At 48.1% G+C, this 21,058-nt stretch overlaps 1 protein-coding gene across 10 annotated transcripts in view; it reads right to left on the reverse strand.

Annotated features, from left to right (window-relative positions):
- Positions 1-44: 44 nt before the first annotated feature.
- Positions 45-21,058, reverse strand: part of LOC112217314 (AT-rich interactive domain-containing protein 1B-like) — a 109,856-nt gene continuing 88,842 nt past the window's right edge. For 9 of the 10 annotated variants that reach the window (XM_042300633.1, XM_042300626.1, XM_042300632.1 and 6 more), the window contains 13 exons: positions 19,365-19,531; positions 19,001-19,122; positions 17,335-17,499; positions 16,549-16,758; positions 16,029-16,242; positions 10,320-10,458; positions 9,994-10,169; positions 9,385-9,541; positions 9,003-9,119; positions 8,799-8,892; positions 4,915-5,719; positions 4,291-4,421; positions 45-3,808 (listed from right to left, as the gene is read on the reverse strand). In XM_042300633.1, the coding sequence (XP_042156567.1) occupies positions 2,045-3,808; positions 4,291-4,421; positions 4,915-5,719; positions 8,799-8,892; positions 9,003-9,119; positions 9,385-9,541; positions 9,994-10,169; positions 10,320-10,458; positions 16,029-16,242; positions 16,549-16,758; positions 17,335-17,499; positions 19,001-19,122; positions 19,365-19,531 (4,261 nt within the window). In that variant the 3' untranslated portion in view covers positions 45-2,044. The remainder of the gene's footprint in view (positions 3,809-4,290; positions 4,422-4,914; positions 5,720-8,798; positions 8,893-9,002; positions 9,120-9,384; positions 9,542-9,993; positions 10,170-10,319; positions 10,459-16,028; positions 16,243-16,548; positions 16,759-17,334; positions 17,500-19,000; positions 19,123-19,364; positions 19,532-21,058) is intronic. The other variant, XM_042300629.1, reaches the window with a different exon arrangement.

Genomic DNA, 21,058 nt, shown 5'->3' on the forward strand with positions numbered 1-21,058 from the left:
TACAATCTCTGGACAAAAGAGTCAAACACCCTTCAGTGCTCAACCAGATTTCATGTACATTTATTCTTAACATGTGGAACATATAGTATAAACATTTTACTGAAAACAATGTTCAAATGTTAACTGTCAATCGGACATGATTTTTTTTTAAACAATTCAATTCCGGAATACAGTTCTTCCCATTGTGATTTATTAGTTAGCTGACTGTACAATCTAAATAAGTGTCAAAACTAGTCAGACTGAAATCATCCCTAAATGTCAAGAGACCTGTGTCAGTCAGTCAACATAATTCTTTTAAATACATAAAATGACTGACCTCCAGTTGAAGAGTCACCAAATATCCATAATTCAAATACAAAGTAATCATAACATCCATTATATTGATCAACTACCATCACTTCTCTATACCACATCTCTCGGAGAAGATACCAAATAGGGCTGTCTGAATATACAACTTCTATATACAAATGGGCTTATATATATATATATATATATATATATATAAAAAGAAAAAATAAGACTGAGGGAAGTACTGCACGTGGGTTTGAGAGTTTACCTGTCTGTTGCTATGGTTACCAGGAAGTAAGTCAGTTGAACAGGGTGACTCATGTCTCCCTCATACTGGTATTGTAATATTATTATGCAATGCTTATTTCATAATCTCCCCCAAACAAGCCAACTAAGGCCTAATTACAATCTGATCAAGCGTTATCCAGCGATAGCCGACACCCGTATAGCTCATGTTTCAGCCGTGCTGTCAAATTGGTGAGCAGCTGCTCTTGTGGTTATTGTCATGAAGCCACACCCATCGAATTGAAAATCATTCAAATGAAATAATGAGGAATTTTCTCTCACATTCCAGTGTTCAAACTTGTAAACAAGGCTGCGTGGGATTTTTCTTAATGCGACTCCATGCAGCCAATGGCAATGTTCACTTTAGGTATAATGCCAGGAGCCGCTTGTAGATTTTATTTTACCAGGTAAGTAGACTGAGAACAAATTCTCATTTACAGCAACGAGCTGGGGAATAGTTACAGGTGAGAGGGGGATGATTTGAGGGCCAGATTGGGAATTTAGCCAGGACACCAGCGTTAACACCCCCCTAAGTGCCAGGGGATCTTTAGTGACCACAGAGCCCCTTTAACATCACACCCTACACAGGGCCAGCCCCCCCCCCGCACCTCTCTGATTCAGAGGGGTTGGGTTAAATGCAGAAGACACATTTCAGTTGTACGACTGACTAGGTATCCCCCTTTCCAATCACTGGCATTGGGAAATAGAATTTTTAGACCAGAGGAAAGGGTGCCTCCTACTGGCCCTCCAGCAGCATCTTGTCTCCCATCCAGGGACCAACCCTGCTTAGCTTCAGAGGCAAGCCAGCAGTGGGATGCAGGGTGGAATCCTGCTGATTTGACAGCTCTAACGCAGTTCCACCATCAAAATATCAGCTATGCGGATGTCGGCTAAAGTGGTTCTGATTGAGTCAGGCCCTTAATCCTTTTGCACAATATACTTTCTCCCCCCCAGAACAGGATACATGATGATCTGTATATTCAGAGTTAAGTCAGTGTTTTTTTCCTTTACATTAATACATAAGAGGTCTATCTACAACATGATTCACAATTTAAATAAGTCTGCTTCTTCCTGCAGAAAACCACCATCAGAAAGATCCCACACAGACAAACAGCCACGGATAATTACCAAACATTTTTTTAAGAGCAAGAGACCCCAAAACTAAAGTACGTTCTCTATCATCGGGTGCCAACTTTGGTTAAAACAAAAAGAACCGACAAATAAAAATAATAGATAAAAATGTAAAATACAAAGTATTAAATATTTGTATTAAAATGATTTAAAAATCCCAAATGAAGGTTGCGAATGGGGCATAGGACCTATATATATTCTATATATTTATTTGTATGTAAAAACATTTTTGTTTTATTTAAATAAAAATATTATACCACGCACACCCATGTTCGTGTTCACTGTAGCTTGGCTGTCAGACCAAGCACCCCCCCTCCCTCTGTGTCTTTGCCTGTGGCTGTCACGAGGAGCGTCCAATCTTAAACAGTACTTCACACATGATGGCCGCCACGGCAGAGCTCAGCACAGAGGACAGAGAGCTATCCAGTAGCCTGCTCTCGTAGAGAACAAACTCTGGCCGGTTCTCCTTCACCTTGGCCATGGCCAGCAGAGCCTTGGCGGCCCTGCACATCATGTTAACGCTGGGGGGTTCGGGGTGGGGGACTGGTGCTGGGTGTAGCAGGCTGTGGGGTCCCTGCTGGTGCTGGGCCATGGCCACGCAGTCCTCCAGGAAGCCGATGAGTGTTCCCACGCTGCCCTTCTGCAGAGCGATGGCACGCGCCGCCGTCGGGTCCCCCTGTGCCAGGTTAGAGAGCACAGCCACCGCCATCTCCCGGCACACCTGGGACTTCCGCTCACCCACGTGGCGCACCAGGGTGGCGTAGAGCTTCTCCTGGCGGCTGAACGGCGGCGTGGCCAGCAAGAGGTCCACGTTGTTGTCCTGGATGCTCAGCTTGCACAGGCACTCCAACACCAATCTCTGAGGTGTGAGGGAGGAGGAGCAGCCCGCCGTGGTGAAGGGGTCCTGGGCCTCGGCAGAGGGACACACCATCCAGTGGAGCAGCCCGTCCAGGATGGGCAGACAGATGCTCTCTGGGTAGAGGGACAGGTCTAGTTGACCTGAGATGTTAGCCAGGGTGACCAGAGTGTTCTCCCTGAGGGCTGACAAACAGTCCCACCACCACTCGTCCTTGCTGCAGGCCCGGCCCTGCTCCTCCTCTCTCTGGTAGCTGGGGGGCGTCCTCCTCCTCTGGGGGTGCAGGTGATGCAGAAGGACCAGCCGCCCCAGGATCAGCACCAGGCCTGGGTGGCGGGACATGTCGTTGTCGTTCCCTGGGATGAAGGAGAGGCCGCGGACGATGTTGGAGACGCAGACACAACGGCGGGCCAGGGCGTCCTGCCAGGGTTCGGCCGTGGAGAGGGGCGCCTCGTCCCAGCAGCGAGGCTCGTCCTCCAGCAGGGTCAAGATAGGGCTTTGGGTCTGCGCCCCTTCTACAAAGGAGAAGGTCCCAGTAAGATCGTTCCTCTCTGACAGAGACTGAGAGCCTGGTCGGGCACTCAGCATTTCGTCCACGGTGGCTGTCTCAGTCATGGTCTTCTCTACAACGGCCCCTTCTTCCACCTTCCTCTCCTCTGTATGCTTGCTGTCCGTCTCTTCGCTGCGTTTCTCGAAGTGTGTCTGGATGTGGGCCGTGGAGTCCCCCCCTCCAGCCTTCCAGTGCAGCAGGCCGGAGCTGAAGCCCCTGGGCAGGCTGAGTCCCTGGCGCTCCTCCACCTGGTCCTCCTCCGCACTCTTCTCCTCCACCTTGATAGGCAGCTTGTCGTACTTACTGGCCTGTTTGGGCCTCGGCTCTGGGGGCCCCTCGGGCTGGGGAGGTTCAGACTGATCCGTGGTTGCCCCCACCTCAGATTCTTCCCCTTCTACCTTCTCCTCTTTCACAGTCACCTCAACAGGCTCCTCCGTCTTTTCGTCTGGGACCGCCTCCTCTGTGCTGCCGTTGGCTGTGGGCTTCTCTATCTCCGCCTCTTCTGGCCTGTTATCCCTCTGCTCTTCGCGTAATTGGCTGCCGAGCTCTGGAACGGTAGGCTCTTCCTCCTGGTCTGCGATTGGTCCTAGCAGCGTTCTCTGTCCCTCTGTGCCCACCTCATACTCATCCAGGATCCCAAAGATGGAGATCAGGCACCGGCGGAAGTACTCCACGATCAGCTCCAGGAAGCCAGGCAACTGGGATAACACAGGGAACAACATATTAGTTGGGTGCATTCTGAAATTATTGTGTGAAAGACTATAGACTATCGCTTAATCATTTGTCCTTCATCCAGTCATGGTCAAATCAAATTATATTTGTCACATACGCCGAATATAACTATCAGTGTAGACCTTGCCGTGAAATGCTTACTTCCAAGCCCTTAACCAACAGTGCAGTTCAAGAAATGGAGTTAAGAAAATATTTGCTAAATAAACTGAAGTAAAAAATCTAATAAAAAGTAACACAAAATAGCAATAACGAAGCGTTATACAGGGGGTACCTGGTACCGAGTCAATGTGCAGGTTGTCAAATATCCACACCACTTGAAGCCATGGTGTGGGCCTGTATCCGACATGGTATAGTATAGATATCGGAGGGAATATCATTGGTTTAGTCCCGTCTCGTGGATAATGGATATCATTGGACATTGGATATGGTTTGTGTAGCACCATCTCACCTGTGCGAGGGTGAAGGAGGACACAGTGTTGTCGTCATACAGCAGGATGTTGATGGTGTCCAGGGCCCACGTGCTCTCCGCCAGCAGACCTGATTTAAGGGACATCATCACGCGCCACGCCTCCGGAGTTCCTGTGGGTAAGAGGTCAAAGTACAGGGGTCGGAGGGGAGCGACCTATATTAGAGCTGGGACTATAAAAGAAACATAAATCAACACCGGCCATACCGATCACAGGCATTTTGCTGATATTGTTCATTATGATAAGTAGCCTATACTAGAGAAATGTCAAGTATAAATGAATTAAGTTTGCTAATATGGGTGATAGTTAATGAGACAATTGACGGCTTACAACAGTCAAACTAGTCGTAGTAGTTTAAAGGATGAAAAAAAAACATGGTGCAGATTGTTATAAATATAAAGTTCTATTAATCGTTATTGAATCAATTTAGGCAATTTATCACGATATGGATTTTTGTCCATATCGCCCAGCTTTGCTCTACATAGTGCAATACTTTTGACCAGGGCCCATAAAGCTGTGGTGAAAAGTAGTGCATCATAAAGGGAATAAGGTGCTATTTGGGAAGCAGCCATTATGAATTTAGTTAGTATGCTTCATTCTCCTACCGGTCTCCTTGGAGGTAAGTCTGCGTCGGGCCTTGAGTTTGGGCAGGGTGGCCTCCACTGACCCCACGGGGAAGCTGATATCTCTGTGGAGAGGTAGAATGCCCTGCCCTGACATCCCTCCGCCGAGTGAGCCTGGCATGGATCCGGGCATCCCTGCCTTCTTCAGAGATGCCATGTAGGGGCCCCCATTGTTGGGGGACAGGGGCCCGGATCCCCCCATGGGCCGGGGGAAGGGCGAGGGGCTGGGGGCTCTAGAGATGTGGTTGGCCATGGCGGGGTTGGATTGGTAGGAGGTGGGCTGTCTGGATGCCATTGGGGGCATGGAGGAGGCAGAGGAGGAGTGGGGTGGATACGGGGGCTGGTGCTGGCCTGGAGGTCCGGGGGGCCACTGCCCATCTGGGGAGTTCCTACCCTCTGGGTCATCCCCCAGGCCCCGTCCCAAACCAGGGTAAGGGGGCCCCTGGCCCAGTTGGCCACGGTAAGGCCCGGGGTAGCCCATGTCTGTCCTGGGGTGCCACATGTTAAGCTGTGGGCCCTCTGCAGAGGCTCCGGAAGAAGCAGGGGGCCCACCACTCATCATGGCGTGTTGCTGTGGCCCCTGGGTGGCCCCCATGCGGTCTCGGCTGTAGGGGTAAGGGTACTGGCCCTGCATGGGCCTGCGCTCTGGCCCCATGTAATTCCCTCCGTACTGGGTGTACATGCCTGGCTGCTGTCCTCCGTACTGCTGCATGCTGTAGGCCTCACCCTCATGGCGCTTAGCAGGGGGACCGTACATAACCTCTGGTCCTACTGGCCTCTTATAGCCCTGAGAGGGAACACAGAACATTACACGTTAGATACTGTAGTCAGTGCATTGCAAAAATGGTAGCTTCTCATTTGCAGGCGTACCTCACTCAAACATACACAGACATTACCGTTCAAAAATGTGGGGTCACTTAGAAATGTCCTTGTTTAAAAAAATATATATATATGCTATCCATTAAAATAACATCAAATTGATCAGAAATACAGTGTTAATGTTGTAAATTAATATTGTAGCATGGAAACTGGCCAGCATTCCAGAGTCACCTCTTTGCTGTTGACATTGAGACTGGTGTTTTGCAGGTACCATTTAATTAAGCTGCCAGTTGAGGACTTGTGAGGCGTTTGTTTCTCAAACTAGATACTCTAATGTACTTTTCCTCTTGCTCAGTTGTGCCCCAGGGCCTCTCACACCTTTTTCTATTCTGGTTAGAGCCAGTTTGCACTGTTCTGTGAAGGGAGTAGTACACAGCGGTGTACAAGATCTTCAGTTTCTTGGCAATTTCTCACAACAAGAATAGTTTCAGAAGAAAGTTATTTGTTTCTGGCCATTTTGAGCCTGTAATCGAACCCACAAAATGCTGATGCTCAACTAGTCTAAAAAAGGCCAGTTTTATTGCTTCTTTAATCAGCAGTTTTCAGCTGTGCTAACATAATTACAAAAGGTTTTCTAATGATCAATTCGACTTTTAAAATGACAAACTTGGATTAGCTAACGCAACGTGCCATTGGAACACAGGAGTGATGGTTGCTGATAATGGGCCTCTGTATGTCTAAGTAGATATTCCATTTCCAGCTCCAATAGTCATTTACAACATTAACAATGTCTACACTGTATTTCTGGTCAATTTGAGGTTATTTTAAAAGGACAGAAAAAAAGCTTTTCTTTCAAAAACAAGGACATTTCTAAGTGACCCCAAACCTTTGAACGGTAGTGTATATATAAATTCACAGCAGAGAGAAATCGGGAGAAAATAGACTTCTTGGATCTTACAATTCACAAAAATAAAGACAACAGGTTGGAGTATACCATCTTCCATAAGCCACAGAGTAGGAATACACTTTTACCCCCAGACAGTAACCACCCGGTCTACGCGGAACATACCGGCAAAGCTAACGATTATGCGGGTATGACAAGCGGGTATGTTAAGAGTGTCATTGAACAGGCCTATAACCCGTGCTAGAGACTGAACGTCAACGCCTACTCACTGGCACTAACAGAAACCAGGACAAAACGCTTGTGTTTTCCCCCACAGAGTACAGCCCAAATCCATTATATTGAAACAATGCAACATCCTCAAAAGTGATCAAAATCGAGGAGAAGTCACAGCATTACCCGCTCACATGTTTCCCCCCACCGACTCCGTTACGCACAGCATGCAGCTACCCAAGAAGCGTGACACTTGGCTCTCGGGCTCGCCCAATGGCAATTATAAGTGTGGCCACTGTGTACAATGTGACAGTACGAGCAATAATATATATATTTTTATTATTGTAGCACCACATATCATATACATGCTCAAATGCGTCAGCGGGGCTGCTTATATTGGTCAAACTAAACAAGCATAGCAACTTTGTGTCGTAAAACATAAGGCTGCTATTTGCAATAAAAACATGGACTATGCCATTGCGCAACACTGCATGGAAGCCAACCATGGCTCATCTTCCTCCTTATACTTTTCACTCATAGGAGGGGATATTGCATGTAAACAAACAGAGGCTGTAACGTAACAAAATGTGAAAAAAGGGAAGGGGTCTGAATACTTTCCGAGTACACTGTATTCACACACAGATACACCCCTTCAATTTAGTGGATTTGGCTATTTCAGCCACAGCCATTGCTGACAGCTGTATAAAATCGAGTACACAGCCGTGCAATCTCCATAGACAAACATTGGCAGTAGAATAGACTTACTAAAGAGCTCAGTGACTTTCAATGTGGCACTGTCATAGGATGCCATCTTTCCAACAAGTCAGTCCGTCAAATTTCTGCCCTGATAGGGCTGCTATTGTGAAGTCGAAACATCTAGAGCAACCACGGCTCAGTCGGGAAGTTGTGGGCCACACAAGCTCACAGAACGGGACCGGAGAGTGCTGAAGCACATCTGTCTTCGGTTGTAACACTCACTACAGAGTTCCAAACTGCCTCTAGAAGCAACGTCAACGCAATAACTTTTACCTCGGGAGCTTCATGAAATGGATTTCGATGGCCGAGCGCACACACAAGCCTAAGATCACTAGCAACAAGACATGTCAGGGGTGAAAGATTTAACTTCTTCCCGGTACGGGACATCTTTGTGTGCACGTGCGTTCCCCAAAAACATTTATGGGCATATTTAACAGGCCTGGCCCTGGACGTTCTGCCGCCCTAGGCGAGACAAAAAAAACTCCAAACCCAGTTAAACTAGAATGGTGTGCAGCAGGGGTCGGCAATAGGTTTGGCCTTGTGGCAATTCTCAGTTAATAGTTGGCAGAACATAACTCTATTCCCTATTCATAGGCAAAAGCATCTGGTTAGTAGGTTATAGAAATCAGTTCAATGTCAATAACATATCCTAATATATTCAATCTGATTACAATGATAAAATCAGCAATGTCTCTATTCAATTTTTTTTTAAAGTAAGCTTCCTGGCTATTCATCTGTTGCTGGACCCAACAACTGAAGTGCTTTCCTGAAACCTGCCTGGGTTTAAACATCTGTTTTCAGAAAGTGAAAAGCGCAATTTCTTTGGTCTCCTACAATAATTGAAGGCCGCAGCTCAGCTTCAGAATGTCAGACTAATCAATATACAGTATCTCCGCACGCATCAGAGTCCCGTCTTTTGTTTGTTTTTAAATCATGCTGTACTAGACAGTTTTCTTGACATTTAGTTGTAATTATTCTGATAGGGCTCATGTTTTACCGGTACGGACCTTACTTTTCCCCCTGCATGATGTGCTGACCATTTCTTAGTAGACCGCTAATCGAGTTGAGTTTAAACTTCACTTTGCATTGAAATGGCTAAGCTATTTTCCCAGGTCACTTCCAATAGATTCAGTAGCTTAAGCACAATGCCCTCTAGGAACGGGAGGCTGGGACTGACCTGTTGCTGTGGATACATTCCAGGCTGGTGAGAGCCGTAGGGCATGGGGCCGTGAGGGTATTGCTGCTGCCCGTAACTCTCATGTCCATGTGGTCTGTGGTGGAGGAAGATGACACCAGTTAGAACACAGATAGATGGGGACAAGGGTGTGTTTCTGCGCAATGCTAAACTGATGATCACCATTAGCCTAGACGGACGTCTTACCTCTGCTGAGGGTATCTGTTGGCAGAGTACATGCTGGGGTCACCGCTGGAAGGTCCCATATTGTTCTGACCCCCAGGGGGAGCCATACCCCCCTCTGGACCCATCACATGGTCTGGTCTGGAAGGTAGGAGGAAACAATTATTTGGGGCATTTATAGAACTCTCTGATCAATGTCTCTGACTGAACCGTTGTGCAATGTTTTATGACTCGTGATTTACAATTAATAATATATTTTTTATAATAGAGTGCCGTGCCTCAACTTTTGATCCAGCATTCGATTTGAAGGTGGCACCTCTACTCCAGTTGTTTGAGCATGAAACACCCCTTTTCCTACAGGTATAACACCCAGCGATGCATCTAGTATGGTTAGCAGAATACACACCTTCTGTCGTAGCCAGGCCCGTAGGGGTACTGTGGCCGCGGGCCGGGGCCCATGCCCATCCCTGGCATGGCTCTTGAGGGAGGACCACGGGGGTACATATCCTGCACGGCACCGCTGGGCATCTGACCTGGTCCATAGGACTCACTGCCCCCTGGCCCTGTGGAGGGAGAATAGACATAGTATTGTATATACTGTATGTGTATGTAGAGTACGTGTCAACACTAAGTCAGCACCCTTTCACCAGGTCAAATTCCTTGGTACGTGTAAATGCACTTTGCAAATACAGGCGATTCAGATGTCATCAGCAATCATAATCATGTCAAGCGTTATCCAAGGCAAGGGTGTGTAGTACATCAGTTGACCACTGGGTGGCAACATAGTCTAAGGAAACAATCATCCCTACAGAGTGTTTTTTTTTTTTTTTACATTGGATCTGATGGCCTAACCAAAAACAAGGACGAAAAAGACGTTTAAAAAGTACCAGACCATATCCTATTCAGACAATAGGTGTATTATGTAGATTTTCATCTAATTCACAGTGCACACAAGCAATGGGGATAATACCAGTGTATGACTGCACTGTGTTTTAAGATCGCCTGGTCCACTCACCTTTCTGGGGCCCTCCATAGAGGTCCTTGTTGGCGTCGTACTGCATCCTCATGGAGGGGTCTGAACTACCGCCACTCTGCTGGTAGGGGGCGCCAGAGGGCATAGGCCCTCGCTTGTGGAAGGCAGGGTCACTGATCTCTGAGAAGGGATCCTGGACACGGATACCACCACTGTTCCTGAGGCAGACACATACAGGAGGGGTGAGGAGGACAAGAAAGGATGATACAAAGGGTATCGATGTGTGTATACAGTAAGACTAAGTAACACACACAGAAACACAGACATCCCTACAACACACTGAGTGCCCCCCGGGCCCTGGCCTCTACCTGTTTCCTGGCTGTGGGGTCATGTGTCCGTGGGGTGTGGTGGCTGGGGTCGGGCGCTTCATACCCTCTGGCATCTCACTCATGGAGCTGCTGCCTGTAGACTGGGGGGTATGGGGGCCCTGTAGGGAGCCGGAGTTGGCTGGGGGGAAAATGAGCAATGGCAGTCAAAATTGTAAAACTAAATAAATAGAGTTCTGGTAAATGTAACAGCTGGCTAATGGAGTAAGATACTGAACACTTTTTGTATTTAAGAAATATTGACTGAATTATACAACAAACATGGGGGCCCTACAGGGAGCCTGAGGGAAAAGACACAGCCATTCAGCATATTTTTTTGCATTTTATTTTTATTTAACCAGGCAAGTCTTAAGAACAAATACTTATTTACAATGACGGCCTAGGAACAGTGGGCTAACTGCCTTGTTTAGGGGCAGAACGACAGGTTTTTTTTTTTACCTTGTCAGCTCGGGGGATTCGATCTAACAACCTTTCGGTTACTGGCCCAACGCTCTAACCACGAGGCTACCTGCTGCCCCATATAGAGATATGTACAGTGGGTATAGAATGTCACCACCCCCTTTCAAAATGTTCACCTTTTGTTGCCTTTTCCCCTTTATTTACACACAGTAACCCACAATATCCAAGTGGAAAAATATACATATAAAAACTCTAAAAATGTATTTGCAAGTAAAACCGTCAAATACCCTATTTGAATAAGTGAACACCCCCCCAGAATTGCAAACTTGCTGGGGTTTAACCAACCACCTTCCAGATCACAAATCAAGCTAATTGGCTTCCATCTGTGATCAATTGTAGTGACTGATTAGTTCAGAATAAGAGCAGTAGTTCAATTCAAAGCAAAGAATCCACTATGGGCGGAAAGGTACTTTCAAATTATCTACGAGATAAAGTTGCGGAAAGGCACAAGTCAGGGGATGGATATAAAAAGATTTAGTCTATCCCTCTGAGCACAGGTAAGACCATTATTAAGAAGTGGAAGGGGTATGGCACCACCCAGAACCTGCATAGATCAGGCCCTCCCTCCAAACTGGATGACCGGGAGGAGGAGGAGACTGATCAGAGTGGCTAAGAAACCAATGGCGACTTTGAAGGAGCTTGTGACCACGATATCACAAGCGCTCCACAAATATGGCGAAAAGCACATTGTAGATTCCGAGACCAAGTGACAAAAGTTTCTGTGGGCAGATGAGACCAATTTTACTTCTTGGCCCGAACGCAAAACTATATGTTTGGCGAAAACCCAATACATCTTTCCACCCAAAGAACACCACGCCTACGGTAAAGACCACCACGCCTACAGCAAAGACCACCACGCCTACAGCAAAGACCACCACGCCTACAGCAAAGACCACCACGCCTACAGCAAAGACCACCACGCCTACAGCAAAGACCGCCGCGCCTACAGCAAAGAACGCCACGCCTACAGCAAAGACCGCCACGCCTACAGCAAAGACCGCCACGCCATACAGCAAAGACCGCCACGCCTACAGCAAAGACCGCCACGCCTACAGCAAAGACCGCCACGCCTATACAGCAAAGACCGCCACGCCTATACAGCAAAGACCGCCACGCCTATACAGCAAAGACCGCCACGCCTATACAGCAAAGACCGCCACGCCTATACAGCAAAGACCGCCACGCCTACAGCAAAGACCGCCACGCCTACAGCAAAGACCGCCTCGCCTACAGCAAAGACCGCCACGCCTACACGGCAAAGACCGCCACGCCCTACGGCAAAGACCGCCACGCCTATACAGCAAAGACCGCCACGCCTATACAGCAAAGGCCACCACGCCTATACAGCAAAGACCGCCACGCCTGCAGCAAAGACCGCCACGCCTACAGCAAAGACCGCCACGCCTACAGTAAAGACCGCCACGCCTACAGTAAAGACCGCCACGCCTATACAGTAAAGACCGCCACGCCTACAGTAAAGACCGCCACGCCTACAGTAAAGACCGCCACGCCTACAGCAAAGACCGCCACGCCTATACAGCAAAGACCGCCACGCCTATACGGCAAAGACCGCCACGCCTATACGGCAAAGACCGCCACGCCTATACGGCAAAGACCGCCACGCCTATACGGCAAAGACCGCCACGCCTATACGGCAAAGACCGCCGCGCCAAAGATACGGCAAAGACCGCCGCGCCTACGGCAAAGACCGCCACGCCTACGGCAAGACCGCCACGCCTACGGCAAAGACCGCCACGCCTATACAGCAAAGACCGCCACGCCTATACAGCAAAGACCGCCACGCCTATACAGCAAAGACCGCCACGCCTATACAGCAAAGACCGCCACGCCTATACAGCAAAGACCGCCACGCCTATACAGCAAAGACCGCCACGCCTATACAGCAAAGACCGCCACGCCTATACAGCAAAGACCGCCACGCCTATACAGCAAAGACCGCCACGCCTATACAGCAAAGACCGCCACGCCTATACAGCAAAGACCGCCACGCCTATACAGCAAAGACCGCCACGCCTATACAGCAAAGACCGCCACGCCTATACAGCAAAGACCGCCACGCCTATACAGCAAAGACCGCCACGCCTATACAGCAAAGACCGCCACGCCTACAGTAAAGACCGCCGCGCCTACAGTAAAGAACACCGCGCCTACAGTAAAGAACACCGCGCCTACAGTAAAGAACACCGCGCCTACAGTAAAGAACACCACGCCTACAGTAAAGAACACCGCGCCTACAGTAAAGAACACCGCGCCTACAGTAAAGAACACCACGCCTACAGTAAAGAACACCGCGCCTACAGTAAAGAACACCACGCCTACAGTAAAGAACACCGCGCCTACAGTAAAGAACACCGCGCCTACAGTAAAGAACACCACGCCTACAGTAAAGAACACCGCGCCTACAGTAAAGAACACCACGCCTACAGTAAAGAACACCGCGCCTACAGTAAAGCACGGCAGTGGCAGCATCCTGTTGTGGGGGTGTTTCTCTTCAGCAGGGACTGGACCACTTGTCAGGATAGAAGGGTAAATTGAACAGTGCAAAATACCGACAGATTCTTGAGGAGAACCTGCAGCCCTCTGCCAGGAAGTTGAAAATGGGGCGATGGCTCACGTTTCCACATGACAATGACGCAAAGTACACCGCCAAAGCAACCGTACGGTGGCTGAAGGACAAGAAGGTGAATGTCCTTGAGTGGCGTAGTCAGAGCACTGGCCTAAATCCCATTGAGAATCTGTGGGATGACTTGAAGAGTGCAGTCCATGAGCGGTCACCATGCAATTTGACTGAGCTTGAACAATTTTGCAAGGAAGAATGGGCAAATAAAGCACAGTCTAGGTGTGCAAAGTTAGTAGAGACGTATTCAGAGACTCATGGCTGTAATTGAAGCAAAAGGTGGTTCTACCAAGTATTAACTCGGGGGGGTGTTCACTTATCCAAATAGGCTATTTTACTGTTTTTATTTTTAATATATTTTCAGAGTAAAAAAAAAAAAAAAATCTTGAACATTGTGGTTTATTGTGTGTAAATAAAATAAAAAAAGTCGGATTTGATGTGTTTTCAACAAAAGGTGAACATTTTCAAGGGGGACGGGGTGATTTTCTATACCTACTGTATGTACAGTATAAGTAAGACTCGTCAGAACCAGAACGCCCCAGAGGGAAGGAGCCCATCTTCTGTTTGTGTAGCATGAGGCAGCTTGTACAAGGACACCCCCTGGACAAAACGCAAGTCTAGAGGTAGAGATATGCATCTAAATCTGTGTTATGTGGAATTTGGGAAAGAAAGATGCTTCGAACTCAATGTCTGAGAAGAACAACATTGTACGAGATAAATATGAGTACTTAAATGTAAAAAAATCTATGATACTTGTACAATACAGCACTGGTACAACAATGTTACCTCTCTGATTCAGGCTAGATGGATCCTCAAGCCGGCTCTGCTATGTATGACGACTGCTTAGTCTAGCAATAACGTCGGCTTCCCAAAAAGTAGTGCGCCATATAGGGAATAGGGTGCCATTTGGGATGCATGCAATTAATTCAGAATTTTACATTCTGGCATCCCCTTATATCAAAATGACTGTTCTCATTAATGATACAAGACCAGAATAAAAGAAACCTGACCATTTTTTTTTTTTTTTTTTTTTTTAACAATTCAAGAAATTATTAAAAACCCTGTCTGTAATAATATGAGGCAGAGAAAGAGAGGCAGAGAGAGAGAGGCAGAGAGAATTGGCTGGCCAGGTCAATGTGTTTGTAAATGAGAGGTGTTTCAAAAGTAAACAATGAAGTGGTTCAGCCACACGCCATCGCTCTCCCCCTCTCCCCTTCTCTCTCTGAGCGTGTGAACCCACATGACCCCACCATAATCAGGCGGGGAGAGAGCGAGAACAAGGGAGAGAGAGACAAAGAGGAAAAAAAAAAAATGCTGCCTCACTGGTCCATCTGTCTGTGGGAAACTAGGTCAGAAGGAGGTCACTGTTGTTTATATCCCAGACAGCCACACCACACTCCTCCCTCTCCTATTCATCTTCTCTAGGGGAAGGGATATTCCCTTGGCAGCTCTACCCCCCTCTTTCGCTCGCCCTCTGACATCAACCACCCCCTCTTTTGCTCTCCCTCTGACATCAACCATCTCGTCTGAGGGGGAGGAAGAGGGGGGAATCCTACAGCTGGCTGTCTGACAGCTCTCCCCTCTCCCTCCCTCTCGCAGTTTGACACAATCACCTGTCAGACAGAAATAGACCCACGTGCTGGGAGGGCGCAGGGAGGGAGTAGCCAGCCCAGGGAGAATGGAGATGGATTAAATGGAGGGCCGGATGACTGAGCAGAGGATGTGCTTAGATTAGACACACCGTACGGGGCTGCCTGTGGATGTATGCATATTCCCCTGTTCATGCCTGTGTATGATGACTATGGACGGGTGTACATATGTCAACCACAACAGCAGGTAGCTTATCACTCTCGTCTACACGCACAGCATTCACACCGTGGACGTACAGCAGGAGTTACACACAATGACTTGTTGTAATGTTCCTATATCTACAGAGGAATGAGTGAAGGGCGGTAAACTCACCGCATGTGGGACATTACAGGTCTGTATTGTACTGCATGGACGGGTTGGTTGTTTAGCAACAAAAAAAACGGGACACGCGCGCAACTATGGGGCAAAACTGATGGGGTTGGCTGTTTAAAACTATATTTTGTCTCCAAATGTTAATTGAAAATATAAATACATTTGCACCATGAGCACTTGTTGTCTCTCAAATACATCGTTACAGTTGTCGGTTAGCTAGCTAAACACTTTAGCCGTATTAGCATTGACATCAGTCAAAACACCTCAAAACAAGACGTGGTGTCAAGAACAAGATACGACTGGCTGAAACGAGCCACCTACGATTCGCCACACGGCAGCTTCTTGTCACTGCGGCTAGCCATCTGGTCGTTCAGAAGCATAACACCAGCACGGCCTTCCGGGCCACATCGATGCGCGCCCATCGTTTTCGTGACGTTGTCAGCCAACCCGTCTGTGTCACAAGCAACAGGTCACAGCTCAGTGACGTGGCTACAGTTCCTAGTAAAGTAAGCCTTGTCCCGAGCCGGCACGACCCAGAGGGCATGAGCCTACCTCCTGGACAACGCCCACCGCTTTACTGATTCAAACAGAATTACAACACACAATATACATATCTCCATCGCTCTACTCACCTGGTGAGGGCGGCTGGATCCTAGCCTGGTGCGCCTGGGCCTGTTTCTTGGTTTCTCCCGGGATCTCCAGCGGCGGCTCCTCTCCCCGCTCCACTTTACACTCGAAGGCAAACAGGTAATGGATGTACTGCTTCTTCAGAGAGCTGGCGGAGCTGCTGGACGTGCCCACGTTGAGGTGGGTAGACAGCTCCCTCCACTTCTTACTCTTGTTCACCTGTAGAGGGAAGGGGGGGGGGGGCATGGCCAACAGGAGACTGAGCAACCAGAGTTGGGTATGAAAGCGTATATGATCTAGTAGCACTAGGATGGATGGGCGACATCGGCCGTAAATAGCGATCGGTGACGTAAGGGGCTGTCTGATGGAAATACGAATTTGAGGTGTAGATGCAGCACACCTACTGCTTAAAGTCTCCAGCCTATCGTTCCTGTGATCAGCCAGCATTTTCCCCACTAACGGTTCAGATTGGGGGAGGGGAAGCTGATCCTAGATCTGTACCTAGGGGAAGCCACTTAGACTCACCATAGCCAAGCCTCCTATCTCTCGGACAGACAGATAGAGGCGGCATAGGTCCAGGGGCTTCTTGCCCACGGCAGGCAGCATGGGTACGGGCGTGCCCCTCTCCTCCATGAAGGCCAGGTAGCGGTCCACCCACATCCTCCTCTCGGGCTCCCCGCCCATCTCATACAGGATGCGGATCTTCTCATTGGTCATGGTGGCCGGGCTGGGTTTCTAAAGGGGTGGGGCATATAGTAGAGGTGGGGAGGTCAGTCAGGGCTACCACTGTTGTCATTGGTTATGGACGCTTACAGACTGATGTGATCAACATCCAGCTTTACATTATTAGACTTTGTTGTTGTTGTATATTCCATTCAAACCCAGTTGAATGGCAGCTATACAGCCAGGTAGGTCCCACGGCTGTCAAACAGAAACGGAGCATGTACCACATCTACCCCATGTGACACAGGATTGGAGAACTTTCTCATTAACACAATCAATCATCCGAACAATAATACGCAATACAAACTAGAGCGTTTCATGTGACAAGAGAATCATTTGAGATATTGTGGGGCAGCAGGACTGCCAGGTAACCAGCACCGTATGGGAAAGAGGTAGGAGGAAAGAGAGTGTTAGAAATGTGTTAGGAATCCTTTGTCCAGCTCCAATTGCATGCATGTCTTAATAAGAAAGTCTCGGTCACAAATAACGACAACACAATCACATTTCAGGCGTCAAAAAACAAAGACACACAAAATAAAATAAAAAATTGTAAACAACAAGCTGAGTAAAAGTGCTTGAGGCACTTACAGGGCTGGTGGGGGTCTTTGGCCAGGCCCCAGCGACAGCAGGGTGGCTGCTAATGATATCTCTGCTGTCCTGCGCCCCGTGACAAGAGGACAGACTAGCAGGGCTGGGGGACAGGGGACATGGGGTGGGGGGCTGGGACATACACTGAGAGGAGCTGTAGCGGTCCTGCGACGGGGAATAGACGGAAACAAAAACACACGCACGCCGCATGCACACGTGATGAGAGATTTCAGGTTTGACTTTCATACACTTTCTCACAAAAACATAGTCAAACAATCATGCAAAACCTTCCCTCAAAGGCATCCTGTGAGTGAGCACTCAGCGGTCTGCAGCCAGCGCGTACGCGTGTGTAACTACCCTACGGAGAAACCCCACAGAGAAACCCGAGCCAGTATGCAACCTATCGCCTGCCTCGCTCGCTCTCTCTCTGCGTACCCCCCCCCCTTTCCTCTCCCCGATGGCCCTTCTCTCAGTCACACCTGGAGTCTTTCAGGCAGGTTTGACTGGCTTCAAAATATTCCAACACAATTGGAAACTACACGGTGGAAACTACACGGTGGAAACTACACGGTGAGAGCAGCCATACAGACGGGTTTGAGCAACAGCATTCTAGGGCAGGCAGCCAAACAGGAGCAGGCGAGGAGCTTTAGCACCAAAGGCCACAGCCGTTATTACTAGTACTCTTATGTTCTCACGAGTTGAAACATGAAGCCATGCTAGCTACTGCTGCGGTCTTTGCCCTGACAGCAGAAACGCACAAAGCCAGGCAAATATAGGAGGAGTGATCATTAACTAGACCTGAGACAGAGCAGAAATAACAGAAGTTCCTCACAGACGAGTTGGGCTGACAGACCTCTTTCAGTTGTTTGTGATCAAGAGGCCTTTCTCACCAGCCGGTAATGAGGTGAACAGACTCAAATGAACGCGGGAAGGAGAAAAAAAAAAAAGTTGTTCACATTCACACAACTATGTCTGGAACTAAGAGGAGGAGTACAAATACCAAACTAAACCAGCGAGAGGGGAATTTGAAACAAGGGAGGGAGGGGAATTTGAAACAAGGGAGGGAGGGGGGTGAAATGAGAGAGAGAGAAAAAAACTGGAAAACCCCAAAAGAAGCTCTGACAAGAGAAATGGGAGCCTGTGAGAGAGAGCATTGTGAACAGTAACAAGTTCTTTGCAGTTGACTGGAGACAGGTTATTTTGGTATGCCTGTCTGTCAGACATCCAAAATCAGTCAAAAAAAGACACTCACTCACACAGTCATGAGTGGGGTAATAATGATGAACAATATGCTGAAAAGAGAGCCTGAAAAGCCTTTTTTAATACAAAATGGCACTGCTATAAAGCAGTATTTATTTTGGCTTCCACTCTCCCAGTAGGCACAGAAGAAGACTATGATAGAGATGGAGAAAGCGAACCGATGTCAGTGCTTCTTCCTTTAGTAAATCCTCACAACGACTCAAGAATGTTTTTCTCAATTCTCTGTGTTCCTTTTTGTCTGCTGCCTCTTTAGATGCGGTGTTTGCTGCGCTTTGCTACATTCAGGTTCCTCATCCAAACACATGCATTATTAGGACATGCTTTCAGAGGCACTGGCAGGAAACGAGTACGTGTAAAAGGGACGGAGAGGAAAAGCGGATGCCTCTGTTAGAGCGATAGCTGGTACCTTGGGTTTAGGTGGTGGTTCGATGGCAGGGGCAGGAGTGTTGCCCTCCCTGTGCTGCTCTGGGGGCCTCCGTTTGGGGTCAGGGGGACCCACCATCCCCTCTCCTCCCATCTGCATGGGCCCTGTGGCGACGGGAAAGGGGGTTAGGCTCTTGTTCACTGTTATACTGGGGCTTGTCTGTCTGGTATACATGTAAAAAGACGTTGGACATTGGGCTAGTTAGCGAGTTTCGACCCAGATCTGTTTGTTTGTGTTTTACAGCCAACTCCTATGGCCATGAATGATCATATGAGTTGGCTATACAACACAAACAGATCTGGGAACAGGCTATTAGTTAGCTGCCTTGTCAGAATGCATGGCATACCTGAGGGTGGGGGTGCGTTGTAGAGCGGGTGGGGCCCCTGTGGGGTCATCCTTCCAGAGGTGTTAGCCCCTGGCTGCTGGCTGTAGAGGCCTCCAGGGCTGGGGCCCACACCTCCGGGGCCCATGGGGTTCATGCCTGGGTGGTGCGGCATGGGGGTCATTCCCTGCCTGAAAACCAGAGCAAGAGTTTGGATTAGTCATTTACCATCACCTTAATACATAACATCATTACCAAAGGCATTATATTCATACAGTACACTCAACTATCAGTGGAGGCTAGTGAGCGGAGGACAGCTCACAGTTCTGGCTGGAATGGAATGAACGGAACCGTCTCAAACACCGGGAAACCATATTCATTCCGGTTCAGCCATTACTAGGAGTCGGTCCGCCGGTTTAAAGTGCCACCAGTCTCCGCTGTTATACAGTACATTCAAGTTGAACTGACGGACAGATGGAAGTATTGGTAGATTGAGGGATTTTAGTTGTGAGCAAGAGACTATATGAATAGTGCATGTCGGTAATGAAAAGCAGTCCGGCAGCAGCTTTTCTCAACGCCTCAAAGAAAACGCGCTGTTAAAACAGAAGAAGGAGAGCGAACATTTACAACACTAAATCCTGGGGGGGGAAATAATATGCACATCTAAAGGCTGGGGAGCAGTGAGAAGAAACCCCCTGTGTTCACTGCTCCCACCCACCCTCAAGCTCCCTGTGCAGCACACAGAGGGTGCATCCTAATAATGTCTCCTTCCCCCCCAAAGTGTGCACTCGTTCACTTCCCTTCACCGATTCAAAGGGAAATTACTGGTATAAGAAATATAGTGGAAACTCCTTCTAGCTCATGCCTACACAAATCCAATGCTTTTAGATTTGTGGGAAGTAGTGAATGAGTGCACACTTCAGGAGAAAAGAAAGATTATTGGGAAGTACTCAAACACAGCACACGCCTCAATTCCTCCCTCTTCATTTCCCTTAGAGGGGAAATTAAATGAGTAACGTCCCCGACCTCTATTGGAGTAACACGTCCATACCCAACCAGTACCAAATGGCACCATATTCCCTGCATGGAGCACCACTTTTGACCAGGGCCCAAAGGGTGTCACTTGGGATACAACCATTGTCTTCTCCCACCCCCGTACCAACATTCATTCCTCTCCCAATCCACTGATGCTAATAATGAGACCATCTACATGACCAATTAAATCAATACTCAACTAATGGAGCTAACAATCCAACCAATGCTACAGGGGATTGGATTTACCTTCCCTCTCTCACTCTGTCTGACAGAAATGTTCCCTCAAATTTTGGGGGCCACTGAGCAAATATCAGGTCTGTGCAACTTCCATCACGCGTTTACTGTGAACACTGAGGCTCTACCCGCTTTAAGTTACAGTTTCAGACAGTGGTCAAGTAGGCTATTGTGGCTATTTGATCATAATGTAGGCCTACCAGAGTGGCCTACTGTCAAAAACAATGTAGAAAATGCATCCCATAATATGTTAACACGGAAATAGCGGTTCTATTGTTCAGCCTACAGTACCAGCCAATGAGTGGTGTTCAATGTAGGCCAACATTCCATGAGACTTTAAGAAAAAAAAACCATGCAGAGCTTGACATTAACTCGTTTATCCACTTGTCCTTCAGACAAGGAGTTGACTGAACATGTTGTTGTGTTTGGTGCAAGAAACCACATGACCA

The sequence above is a fragment of the Oncorhynchus tshawytscha genome, linkage group LG18, assembly GCF_018296145.1.
Source record: "Oncorhynchus tshawytscha isolate Ot180627B linkage group LG18, Otsh_v2.0, whole genome shotgun sequence".
Taxonomy (NCBI): domain Eukaryota; kingdom Metazoa; phylum Chordata; class Actinopteri; order Salmoniformes; family Salmonidae; genus Oncorhynchus; species Oncorhynchus tshawytscha.